This window comes from Meleagris gallopavo, unplaced genomic scaffold, assembly GCF_905368555.1.
Source record: "Meleagris gallopavo unplaced genomic scaffold, MGAL_WU_HG_1.1 scaffold_5, whole genome shotgun sequence".
Taxonomy (NCBI): domain Eukaryota; kingdom Metazoa; phylum Chordata; class Aves; order Galliformes; family Phasianidae; genus Meleagris; species Meleagris gallopavo.
The window spans coordinates 142,402-154,695 of NW_028147019.1; the positions used below are offsets into that span (position 1 = coordinate 142,402).

Here is a 12,294-nt window from a genome sequence, read left to right on the forward strand (position 1 = left end):
GCAGCAGAGTCCCTGCCCCGGCACACAGCCCCGGGGCCACAGCAGGGACCTGCTCTGCACGACAGCCCTGGGCACCCGGCTGCAGCCCCGGCTGCACAGCCTGCAGCCGTCCTGGCACACGCAGCCCTCAGGGCTGTGCTCTCATGCTGCAGCACAGAAGCCCTCAGCTGGAGCTGCTGGATAAAGAAACAATGAGTGTTCACATCTTGACCTGCAGTGGGAAGTCCCAAATTTACTGATCCCTGCAGTAAAAGCTGCTACATTGCCTGCAGCCAGAGACTTACTTTGTGAGCAATGCTCCTCCAGTGAGCTCACAAACTGCCTAATGTGCCACACAGCCTGTAAACTCTTCCTTCTTTGCTCTCCCTGTCTCCTGCAGATCATACCCACTGCCCTGCTGCACGGGGCACAGGAGTTGCTCCAGGACACAGCTGTCTCCCTGCAGTGCTGCCCACTTCTATAAGCTCCCTGTGTCCCAGGAGCCTGGCCCAGCACAGCAGCTGAGGATGTGATTTCCTTCTCTCCCTGGAGATATCCATGCTTCTCCTGAGCTGACTGCTCCTGCAAAGCTGCAGTGTCATCACTGCAGAACGTATTTCCAAGTCAGCTCAGTTAATCAGCATGTCCACGGGATTCCAGAAGCACCGTTATTCACTAAGAAACTGGTTGAAAGAATAGCTTAGGTTGGAGGGGACTTGAAAAATCACTTAGCTCCAAGCCACAGACAGAGGGTGGTCATCAATGGCTTCCCATCCTAGCCCTAGTGTTATTCATCTCATCTGCTGTGCAAACCCTGGGGCTGAAATGGGATCAGTTCCACATAGAAGCATGGGAGCCAGAAGTGCTCTTAGCTGAGGGGTCTTTATTCAGCAGGGACTGCACTGCTCACACACAGGCACTCAGTGATGACCAAGGTTGGTGGAAAATCTGTGAGACAGACCCCTCCTTCCTGAGCATCAGCTGAGGGCCAGAAGGGATGGAGCATGTGGTGTCATTCTGCTGACCAAATGGATGAGCTCACAACAGAAGAGCCAGACCTTCCTCTCTGCTCCATCTGTGGCATACTCTGGAGTTCAAGGCATCACAAAGCTGTGACACATCTACATTCTTTCACTGATGACACCTTAGTTTGCTCTGGGCTCTCATTTGAAGGACATCAGAAGAAGTTCTGGGTCATGTCAGTTCCCAGTTTACAGGAAGATGGTGAACGTTGTCCTAATTTTAAAGAAGAGGAAGAAAGAGGACATCGGTAATTACACAGCTGTCATTTTCACTTCAATGCCTGGTAAACTTATGAAGAAAATGATGCTGGGAGTTACTGAGAAATGCCTGAAGTACAATTCTGCCATTGGTCGCAGCCAATACAAGTTCATGAGGAGAAGATCGTATTAAACTTAATTTCCTTTTATGACAGGATCACCCATTGAGTTGGCCAAGGGAAGCCAGTTGAGATTATCCTTGAGGATTTCAGTAGAGCCTTTGATATTCTTTCTCACAGTACCCTTCTGGGCCAAATGTCCTGAATACGTCTACACAGAAACATAAAATGATGAGTGAGCCTTTGGCCAATGGGTCGGGCCCAAAAGATTACAGCAGATGTGGTTCCATCAGGCAAACGAATGGTCACAAGCAGGGCTCCCCAGTGCTCCATTTGAGAGCACTTCTCCTTAATGATTTCATCCAAAAATGTCAGGACTAGAAGATCATTTGAGCAAGTTTACTGATGATTCCAAATTGGGAGGAGCTGTTGCCTCCATGGAGGGTGAGGAGGACGTGCAGAGAGACGTGGACAAGTTAGAGAACGGGGTAAGCACGAACTCACAAAGCATGAAGTATAACAAGAACAAGTGCCTGACTCTGCACCTAGGTAAGGGCAACCCTGAACATACACACTGACTGGGGAATGGGATACTGGAGAGCAGTCCCACTGAAAGGGACTGGGGGTCCTGGTCAACACCAAATGGAACGTGAGTCAGCAGGGTGCCCAGGCAGCCAGGTAAGCCAACTGTTCCCTTCGGTGCACTGAGCATGGTATTGGCATCTGAGTGAGGGAAGGGATTGTCCCTCTCTGCTCTGCACTGCTGCGGCCTCACCTGGAGCACTGGGTGCACTTCTGGGCACCACAGAACATTAAGGACATAAAACTATGGGAGACTGTCCAAAGGAGGGCACCAGAACTGAGAGATCTCAAGCTCAAATTTGCTTCCATTGGAATTGACTGCTTGTTCACACTGGGCCCTTCTCACATCCCACATCCTGGGATGAGACACACTGCCCACATGAGACTTGGGCCTCACAGCATCCTTGCACCCCATGCAGAGTCTGGCAGCTGCTGTCCCCTTCTCCTTCATTTGACATCACACAAACCTCCATCCCACTGCCCCAGGAAGGGCCCTGAGCCAGCAGGAGGGACACGATCTCCCTGCCAAGGCTCTGGGCATCAGGCCTTGGCCTTCCTGCTTCACAAGACAAAGGAGGCTTTTCTCCGCATCACAGCCACCATCCCAGGGCCTTGGTCTGCCTGTAATCATGGCTTCCAATTATCTGCTCTAACAAGTCCCTGGGGAAGCTTGCTTGTGAACGGCCCTCAGTGGGGCCCATTAATACTCCAAGAAACTTCCCTGTTCCTTCTGACTTGGTCTTCTGGAGCACTTCATGCAATCTTCTGTCAGCACTGGAGGTTGATGGACTCAGCAGCAAATGCCCCCTGGGGCCCATTACAACCTGAAGAGCCCTCCTGTGCCTTGTGCCTTCCTGTCATCTTCTCCAGGTGTTCAGAACATGAACAGCAAACTGGAGAGGTATCTGGAGACTGCTTAAAAAGAGAGAGAAAAAACAGGTATTTGCAAAGTCCAGTTATTCATTTCTGTGTAGTTAGGTGCAAACAGGAATTTAAACCAGCACTTGGCAACAGATGGTGACCCAGGATGTCCCCTAGCGAGCTCTGCTCTGTCACTGTGTGGACAAATGTCCTCCTCAGCTTCCCCACCCCATTTCTGCTCACATTGGCCCCATGGGACTTGCTTCACTTTTCCTCACATCACTCTTCTCCTCTGCAGACACCCGCTGAGTGTTAAACCTCCTTTGAAATAACTCCCCCTGGCATTCCTCAGAGAACCAGCTGCACATGGGCTAGGAAGGATTTCTTTTTCCATTTATTTATTTGTTTGTTTGTTCATTTATTTATTTATTTTATTTTTTCTCACAGGCAGAAGGAAACGTGATGCAATTGAATGAACAGTAAAACACAGTGATCAACTGCATGCCTTGTCCAAGCTGCATTTAATGGGGTTGGACTTTCATAGGGAATAGTTGTACAAGAAATGAGTTAGACAGAGATAGGAAGGGATAGATAGAACGACAGCTAAGGACTTGAGAAAAGAGTCCATCAAAATTTGGAGAGCTGGAGCAGGTTCCAATAATCTCCCTGAAGATGAGAGATCAGCCAAATAGTTGGGAGGAATCTGAGCGAACAAGGAGCAAGGAATGGGGAAATCTGGAGAGCAGTGGGAAGAGCATGTGTCCAGATGGCCTGCTGAAAACATGCCCTGAAGCATGGTCATTGATTTAGGAGAGCTGGAGACACCTGGAGGATGAGGGACATCAGATACGCAGCAGGGCAGAGCAGCGGTGGACGCTGGGCATTAGTCACAGGGCATTGGCACTGGCACCACTGTCTGTGTCCCTGTGCCTGAAGGCATCTGTGTCCTGCTAACACAGTTCTGGAAAACATTGTCCTTTTAGGGAAAATAAATAAATAAATAATGAAATGAAATGAAATGAAATGAAATGAAATAAAATAAAATAAATAAAATAGAAGACACTGTATCCCCTCAAATATGAGTGTTTTCAGCGTATAAAGAGAGGACACATGAGAATATTTGAAGTTGGAAAGTGTTAACATATTTTTATCAACTCCCACTTGCAGTCATCTTCCTTGTATTGGGGATCTGAAATGTGGAGGCACTACTCTGGACAATGCCTTCTGTATATCTCCTAGCTGTGGTCTTGTTCAAATAAAAAAGTTTGTGACTGACTTCTTACATCATTTCTGAAGAATAGAACAAGGATGAATGATAATAAACTGAAAGAGAGTTTTACATTCAACATTTGGAAGGAATTTCTAACATTCCATGGATCGTGATGTGAGGCATGGAGCTGGTCTGGAACAGGCAGCCCAGAGAAGATGGGGATGCCCCACCCCTGGAGATGTTCAAGATGTCCAGGGCCCCAGGCATCCTGATCTACTGTGTGACAGCCCTGCACACAGCAAGGGAGGTGCAAATGCAGGGTCTTTAGGGTCATTCCAACCCAAACCACTCTAAAATCCTACAATACTTGTCAGCTTCTTCCAACACGGGATCCTGTGTGCTTAGGTATTCCCTGATCACCTCCTCTTTCACCAACAGCACATCTGCCTTGCACCAACATTTCCCACCTGTCTCTGGCACCTGGGATTCCAAGAAGCCCAGACTAACTGATAAACAGTGAGGTCAGGAAAGAAATGAGTATCAGAGACTATTCCACATCCTGTCTCATCAGGTTCCCTGCCACATTCTATGCTGGGCCCACATTCCCCCTAGCCTCCCTTTTGTCACCTACATATTTCTACAAGCCCTTCTTGTCTGTGATATGCCTGGGCACACTCAGTTGCAGTTGAATCTAACGTTCCTACACTCATCTCAGCAGGTACGCTGGACAACGTCTCTTCATTGCAGCCAGGTTCTCCCTGTTTCCACTTCCTGCACGCTTCCTTTCTGTGTTTGGGATTGACCAAGTCCATCTTTCCCAGCCATTCATGAATTCTGACTTATTTACTTGGCTTCCACTTCCTTGGAATGGACTTACTCTGTTTGGAAGCAGTGATACTTAGTTACCACATTTTATGACCCTCTTCCCCTCAGAGCCTTACCCTGCTGTTCTGTACCCCACAGACACTTGAAGAAGACAACCTGTGCTCTCTTGAGGCCCAGGGTTGTGAACTTGCCTTTTGCCCTTCCTTCAGACTCCTCAGCTCATCCCACAGCCACTACAATCCAGGTTCTCTTTGACCTTCACTCTGCCCACCATCCCTGCCTTGCCGGTGAGTGTGAGATCCAGCAGAGCACCTCTCCTCTTTGGTTCCTCCATGACTTGGTCAAGAAGCCATCTGTGCTCTCCAGGGATCTCCAGGATGCTGGGCCTGACAACATGAGGCTCCCACCTGTGTGCAGAGGGCACCTTCCACTTGCTCTTCCTGATCAGGAAGCCAGGAACAGACACTGCTGGTCTCCTCTGTTTGCCACTTCCATTTGTTCTGACCTGGCTGCTCTGCCAACTCCATCAAGAGCTCAGTGCACTCTCACACTTCCTTGTCTCCTCGCCCACCCATTGTAAAGACTCAGTATCCCCCTTGTGCTGCAGTCCAGTTGTGGAAGCCATTAAACCCTGTCCCTGTCATCCAAACAAAACGTCAGGCCCTTCAAAGTGTTGGTATTCTCCTTAGTATAAAAACACATAAAGAAACATTCTAATTGGGGAGCACCACTGGTCTTAGCCTGAGTGGATAGCTCAGTTATGGTATTCTTGTCCAGAAGGAGGCACACGGGCATTAGAGCTGTTGTGGGGCTCAGAATTGTCCAAGCAGCATGGACACTCCGAGGGCACGACTTTCCTGAAGGCCTTGAGCTGCATCTGCAGCTGCATGTGTGTGCTGGACACCCAAGGAAATTGGCATGACACTAGGCTGCTTCTGATGCCATTCACATGAGAACACATAGAAAACTGACATGTTGTCAGCTGAAGAATAATGATGTGTGTCAGCTTTGCAGTGCCTTGAGCTCCAGAATGTGCAGCAGAAGGAGAACAGAGAAAGATCTGGCTCTTCTTTGGGCAGCTCAGCCATTTAGTCAGCTGCAAAGTTCTGCCTGCTCCATGGAGACGGGTGAAAAAGGCACTTTGAGATGCCATAAATGCAGGGGTTTGTTCTCATTTAGGATAGCCCTGCTATCCTACTGCTAACCCTTCTCAGACACTCAGGAAGGAGGTGTCTATGTCAGGGATTTCCCACACACCTTACAAGCACTAGCACACATCCAGCAGCACCCCAGGCACCTTGGTCATCACCCAGGCTCTGTGTGTGAGCAACTGACTCCCTGCTGAAGGACCAAGGACTCAGAGCAGGAGCTCACATGCAGGCAACTCCTTGTGCACATCTGAACTGAACCAGAGGAATCCCTGAGACTCCTGTGGGTCTGGGGGAGCAGAATCCCATTTCAGCCAAAGGGTTTCCATCTAGGGATGAGATGCCTGCACTGCCTCAGCTGGATTATTGTCCTGCACAGGGGAAGTCCATGCTCCCCTCCCCTCCCCAGCCCTTGTCTGTGTACCCTTTTTGTTACAGCAAACACTCTCTGGTTGGACTAACCATATGCCTGGAATTGGTCAGTGTGCACTGGACATTTGGTGGTTAATGAAGCAGATTTCAGAGTACAATCATGATGCTGTGGTCTTTCAGGAGCTGGCCATGGAGACGAAGGGCCATCTCAAGGGAGATCAGAGGGGAGGGTAGAAATGTCATCGTCTGCTGCTGAGCTGGGCCAGGCTCCTGGGACACAGGGAGCTCCTACAAGTGGGCAGCACTGCAGAGACAGCTGTGCCCAGGAGCAGCTCCTCTGCATCACACAGCAGGGCTGGGGGCATGACCTGCAGGTACAGAGAGAAGTAAGAGAGCTTACAGGCTGTGTGGCATGCAAGCAGACTGTGAGCTCACTGGAGGAGCATTTCTCACAGCCCTTAACAAGGTAAGTTTCTGGCTGCAAGCAATGCAGTGGCTTTTACTGCAGGGATCACTAAATTTGGGACATCCCACTGCAGGTAAGGCTGCATACACTCTGTTTCCTTATCATGGAAAAAGACCTGCTCCAGCTGAGGGCTGCGTGTGCCAGGACGGCTGCAGGCTGTGCAGCCGGGGCTGCAGCCGGGTGCCCAGGGCTGTCGTGCAGAGCAGGTCCCTGCTGTGGCCCAGGGGCTGTGTGCCGGGGCAGGGACTCTGCCGCCTGCCAGGCTCAGCACTCAGCTGCCCGGGGAGCTGCCCAGGGCGCTGCGGGGAGACGTGTGGGGGGAAGGAGCCCCCCGGCACAGCAGGGCAGGGCAGGGCAGGGCAGGGCAGGGCAGGGCAGGGGCCTTCTGCTGCCACAGCTGCTGCCAGGGGCTGTGGGTTCATAGCTGCATTGCATTACAGGGCACTGCCACGGACCTTTCTGTAATGATAACAAAACCGTAGATTTTGGGCCAACTGTTCTCTCTCCTACTTCTAAAGAAGGGTAAATAATTCATCAGGTTTGAGCACATCAACTGATAATCCTGAAGTGCAGACACCTTTCTCATTGGAAGCTCTCTCCTTTGCTCTCATGACCATCACGTCCAATGCATGATTCACCTCCGTGCAGACAGAGCGCAAGCAGAGCAGAGCAGCATCTCCCCAGGCACGTGTCCATCACCCTCTGCAGTGCACAGGGGCTGAGAGCGACTGCCTGAGGCTGTGGGCAGTGCAGTCTGTGACGATGGGAAGGAGTTGTCTTTCCCTTAATTAGATGCAATCATTAGGTCACATCTCCCTGAGGTGTCCTTCAGAGCTGTGAGCTGATCTTCAGGATGCAAATCTTTGCCGTAGGCTCGAGATCAAAGTCCAGGGATGAAGGGGAGAGCTGCCATATGCAAGGAAATGCTGTGGGGTTGGTGAAGAGAATGTTAGGTGTCATTTGCTGGACGTGTGGTGATGAGACCTCACTCAGGGCCCCCGGGAAAGGGTGGGCATTCCGCAATGGGCAGTGGTTTCCTCTGTTCTCAGCAGGGTCTGGCTTCTTTTCAGGGAAACATGGGGAGGGCATTCTCCCTTTGTCTCCAAAAGCTCAGAGTGTGTGGAAACAAGCCCAACCAGCTCCCCTTACCTTGCACTAAGCAGCAGTGAATCCCTTTGCCTTTCAGCTCGCACTGCCCTTCACAATGTGTGCAGCAGAAATGCTCAGGATTTCTGACTTCACTGAACACTCGTAGGCCATGGTAAGTGGGACCAGACTGTGAGGGAAAAGAACATCATTCAAACTTTTATTTTCAACCCACGTATTTCTGGCACTGATTCTGCACATGCTGACAAGTACTTCTGCATTAGACGTGATTTCATCTGACAGATGCTGTAAAGAAAATCACCACAGCACCACCACGTTCCCATGTACACACAGGGATAAGACTGCTTCCTTGAGAGAAAAAGGGCAAAATCAGCCGCATGAAATGTAGTTCACATCTTTGACCACATGGAATTTTCCCACATGGAATGACTTCTCACTAACTTTCCTACTCCTTGCACAGGTTCTTGTGCCAACAGGTCCCGGTGCCCAGGACCTGCAGATGCCCAACAGCAGCTCCATCAGCGAGTTCCTCCTGCTGGCGTTGGCAGACACGCGGCAGCTGCAGCTCCTGCACTTCTGGCTCTTGCTGGGCATCTACCTGGCTGCCCTCCTGGGCAACGGCCTCATCAGCACAGCCGTAGCCTGCCACCACCGCCTGCACAGCCCCATGTACTTCTTCCTGCTCAACCTCGCCCTCCTCGACCTGGGCTGCATCTCCACCACTCTCCCCAAAGCCATGGCCAATGTCCTCTGGGACACCAGGGACATCTCCTATGCAGGATGTGCTGCTCAGGTCTTTTTCTTCCTCTTCTTCATCTCAGCAGAGTATTGCATTCTCACCATCATGTCCTATGACCGCTACGTTGCCATCTGCAAGCCCCTGCACTACGGGACCTTGATGGACAGCAGAGCTTGTGCCACCATGGCAGCAGCTGCCTGGGCCACTGGGGTTCTTTATTCCCTGCTGCACACTGCCAACACATTTTCACTGCCTCTCTGCCAAGGCAATGCTGTGGATCAGTTCTTTTGTGAAATCCCCCAACTCCTCAAGCTCTCCTGTTCAAAATCCTACCTCAGGGAAGTTGGGCTTATTGTGCTAAGTATTCTAATCTTATTTGGATGCTTTGTTTTCATTGTTGTGTCCTATGTGCAGATCTTCAGGGCCGTGCTGAGGATGCCCTCTGAGCAGGGACGGCACAAAGCCTTCTCCACGTGCCTCCCTCACCTGGCTGTGCTCTCCCTGTTTCTCAGCACTGGCATGGTTGCCTACCTGAAGCTGCCCTCCATCTCCTCCCCACTCCTGGACCTGGTGGTGGCATTTCTGTACTCAGTGTTGCCTCCCGCAGTGAATCCCCTCATCTACAGCATGAGGAACCAGGAGCTCAAAGATGCTCTGTGGAAACTGATGACCAGATGTGTTTCAAAAGCAATGAACTTCCCATCTTTATATACAAAGGCGTGGTAATGCAGATTTTAACGGAATCCAACTGTCTTTTTTTTGTTTGTGTATTCATTAAGTGTAGTTTATTAAAAGTTTTATTCTGTCTTTTAGCTAATCTGATGTTTTTCACTGAAATGTCATACCAATATCAATTACTACTCAGTTTATAGCTACGCACTGTAGCCCAGAGACTCTGTACATGACGAACCAGGATCTCTGTGAAGCTTAACAAAACAGAGAGCATGCAATGACTTTGTCTTCCTTCCTGTGAGACATTCCTGGTGCTGCTGGGATCAGATGTTGTCAGAAAGCCATAATCCAGCAGGAAGCATACGGCCGTTAATGTGATAGAAGTTACCCCGGACCTCCTGGAGCATAGGCTGGTAGGTAGAAAGCTGCCCCTAATGAGATGGGGAGGTCAGGAGAAGCCCAGAGTACAGAGATGGGAGACTGAGGGAAGGGAAGAGGAGCTTGGCCAGCAAAAAAATGAAGATCTTGAAGAGGTAAGAGGAGTTCCTCTTGGTGTTGCTGTGACTTGCTCAGACTGCTAAACCCACAGCCTTATTTGTACCTCTAAGTGTCATTTCCTCCCCTGACAAGAATGCACTGCAATAATGCTGAACCTCAAAGCTCCTCTTGAAGCCCAAATTAAGAACTCCAGTGCCCTAGCCATACCTTTACTCTCATGCCCGCTCTAATCCTTAGCCCAGGGGTGTCCAACCTTGGGTCACATTTAGTGAATGGAAGTTTTCAGGCTTCATACACTTATGTTCCTCCAAAAGCAAGGCTTCCTGTTTTTTTCCCATGGAAACTGCAACAGACACAAAGACCCAAAATAACACTATTTGATAGAGCAAATGCTCAGCTACAAAGCACTATTTTTCCACAGAGTCACCACCATTAGCTATGCCTTTTTGCCAGTGATGTACAAGAGCCTGCATACCATGCTCATAAAAATCTGTGCTAGTGAAGGTGACCCACTGTCACCACTTTTGAAACACACCACCCACTGCCTCACTCTGCTCAGCAAGCAAGCGTTGGTGAATGTCAAGGAGTGCAACTTTTTTTTCAGCTTGGAGGAATTCAGTGGCACACCTTTGCTTCATATGCACTTCCATGTCAGATGCCATTCTGTCAGGCTGCCCCTCTGCTGCCATCTGTCACACGGCAGCAACATGCAATGGGATGTTGGTGGGAAGGTTCAACCTCTACAGCCATACCTCCAACATCTGCCGCTGATCTTATTGTTAGTATAATAAATAAATAACAAAACATTTTCAAATCCCAACACAATAAAAGAAGAGGCATTACTTTTGAGGCAGCTCTCATGGCGGGAGGTTGGTGGCCCTCCCTGTGGCAGGGGGTTTAGAACTTGGAAATCATTGGAGCCCCTTCTAACCCAACCATTCTATGTTTTATGATTCTAATAAAATATGTAAGATTGTTAATATATAAGTAACAAAACAATTTCATTTCATTTCATATATTTTTCTTACTATATTCATTAAAAACAAACAAACAAAACACTTAAAACCAGTGGGATATTTAACCTTGTTTTTGTGAAGCTAAAACACCAGTCTGGTTAGATGGCAGCAGTTGTGATTCTTAGTGAGATCTCAAGGTGTGCAGCACAGATATTTTATGAGATTTTACTCTTCCTGTACTTCCCTCTTGACCATCTTTGTTCAAAACGTGTGTTCTGCCAAAAAGCAATGACACAAATAAGGTGTGATTTTGAAGCGAAGGGGCTGAGATAGGGATTATGAGAGTCTGTTAAAGAGACCTGATCAGATTTTTGAGTTAAATATCTGATTACAATTCCATACATTCCACTTGAAGATTTTCATGTCGTGTGTTTGTATCAACTGAAAATGGTCTCACAAGCAGAAATAGATGATTTATTTTGTCAGTCCTGAAGCTCCAAGCTGTAGGATGTGGTCCACAAACCTGAAGGACGGGATGCTATCCAGAGAGACCCGGTCTGAGCCCAGGAGAACCTCATGAGGTTCAAGAAATCCAAGTGCAAAGTCTGACAGCTGGACTGTGACAATCCCCACTACCACCAGTACAAGCTGGGGGATGAAAGCATGGAGCACAGCCCTGCTGAGAAGGACCTGGTGGGTTCTGATGGATGTCAGTGGACACGAGCCAGCACTGTGCCCTCACAGCCCTGAAAGCCAACTGTATCCTGGGCTGCATCAAAAGTTGAGTGGTCAGCAGGTCAAGGGAGGTATTTGTATCTGTGTACCAGTTAGTTTGTTCTTTCTAGTTAGAAATAACTAGTTTCTAGTTGTTTCTGTTGTTTCTACCAGACCCAGTCTGTTGTGTCACTGCAGTTCAGGTAATGATTCTCCTCTGAATGCTTTGGTCATTTGCAGAACTCCAGACCATTCCAGTAACAGCTCTCTGGATCCCAAAATGAAGGTTGCTAAGTTACAGATGCACACTTATCTACCAGGTGCCAGTTGTAAGCCAAGAAACAATCTAATAAACCATTTCTTTGTGTGTGCTGTAAAAAGAGCTGCTTTACTATAACACAGCCTTAGTCCTGAGATTTACTGTGTTTTCTTTAGCTCACTATTTTAAGGATCTAAATGAGAAAGCAATATTTTCCCCAAACTTCAATAAACGTTGTGGTTCTTGATGGTCAGAATGATCATGTGGATGCTTTGACAGTACATCAGTTAGACAGACTGGTCCAAAAATCTCCCTGGACTTTGGAAGTCCTTTGGCATGGTCCCACATCACATCCTCATCTCTGTAGAGAGATAAGTGAGATGGATTTGAAGGGCTGCTTCCTGCTCCGTCTCGAGGAGCTGTGCTCTGTGCACTGAGGCTGTGTGAGCAGCCATTGGAGGAAGCAGCCTGGGCCCGAGGCCTGGGACTCAGGCCTGCAGCCTCCCCTCGCCGTGCAGAAGGGTTCTTCTCCCGGGGTCCCGTTTTGGGACCGACAGAGCAGTGATG

The 12,294-nt window shown here is 49.1% G+C and overlaps 1 protein-coding gene and 1 long non-coding RNA gene across 2 annotated transcripts in view; one reads left to right on the forward strand and one right to left on the reverse strand.

Moving 5' to 3' along the window:
• Nucleotides 1–12,294, reverse strand: part of LOC104915571 (uncharacterized) — a 137,258-nt gene that overhangs the window by 118,833 nt on the left and 6,131 nt on the right. The window lies entirely within an intron of this gene.
• Nucleotides 8,380–10,916, forward strand: LOC109364244 (olfactory receptor 14A16-like). The gene is made up of 2 exons (XM_085215133.1): nt 8,380–9,294; nt 10,881–10,916. Exons 1-2 carry the CDS (start codon nt 8,389–8,391, stop codon nt 10,914–10,916), a joined length of 942 nt encoding a protein of 313 aa, XP_085071259.1. The 5' UTR covers nt 8,380–8,388.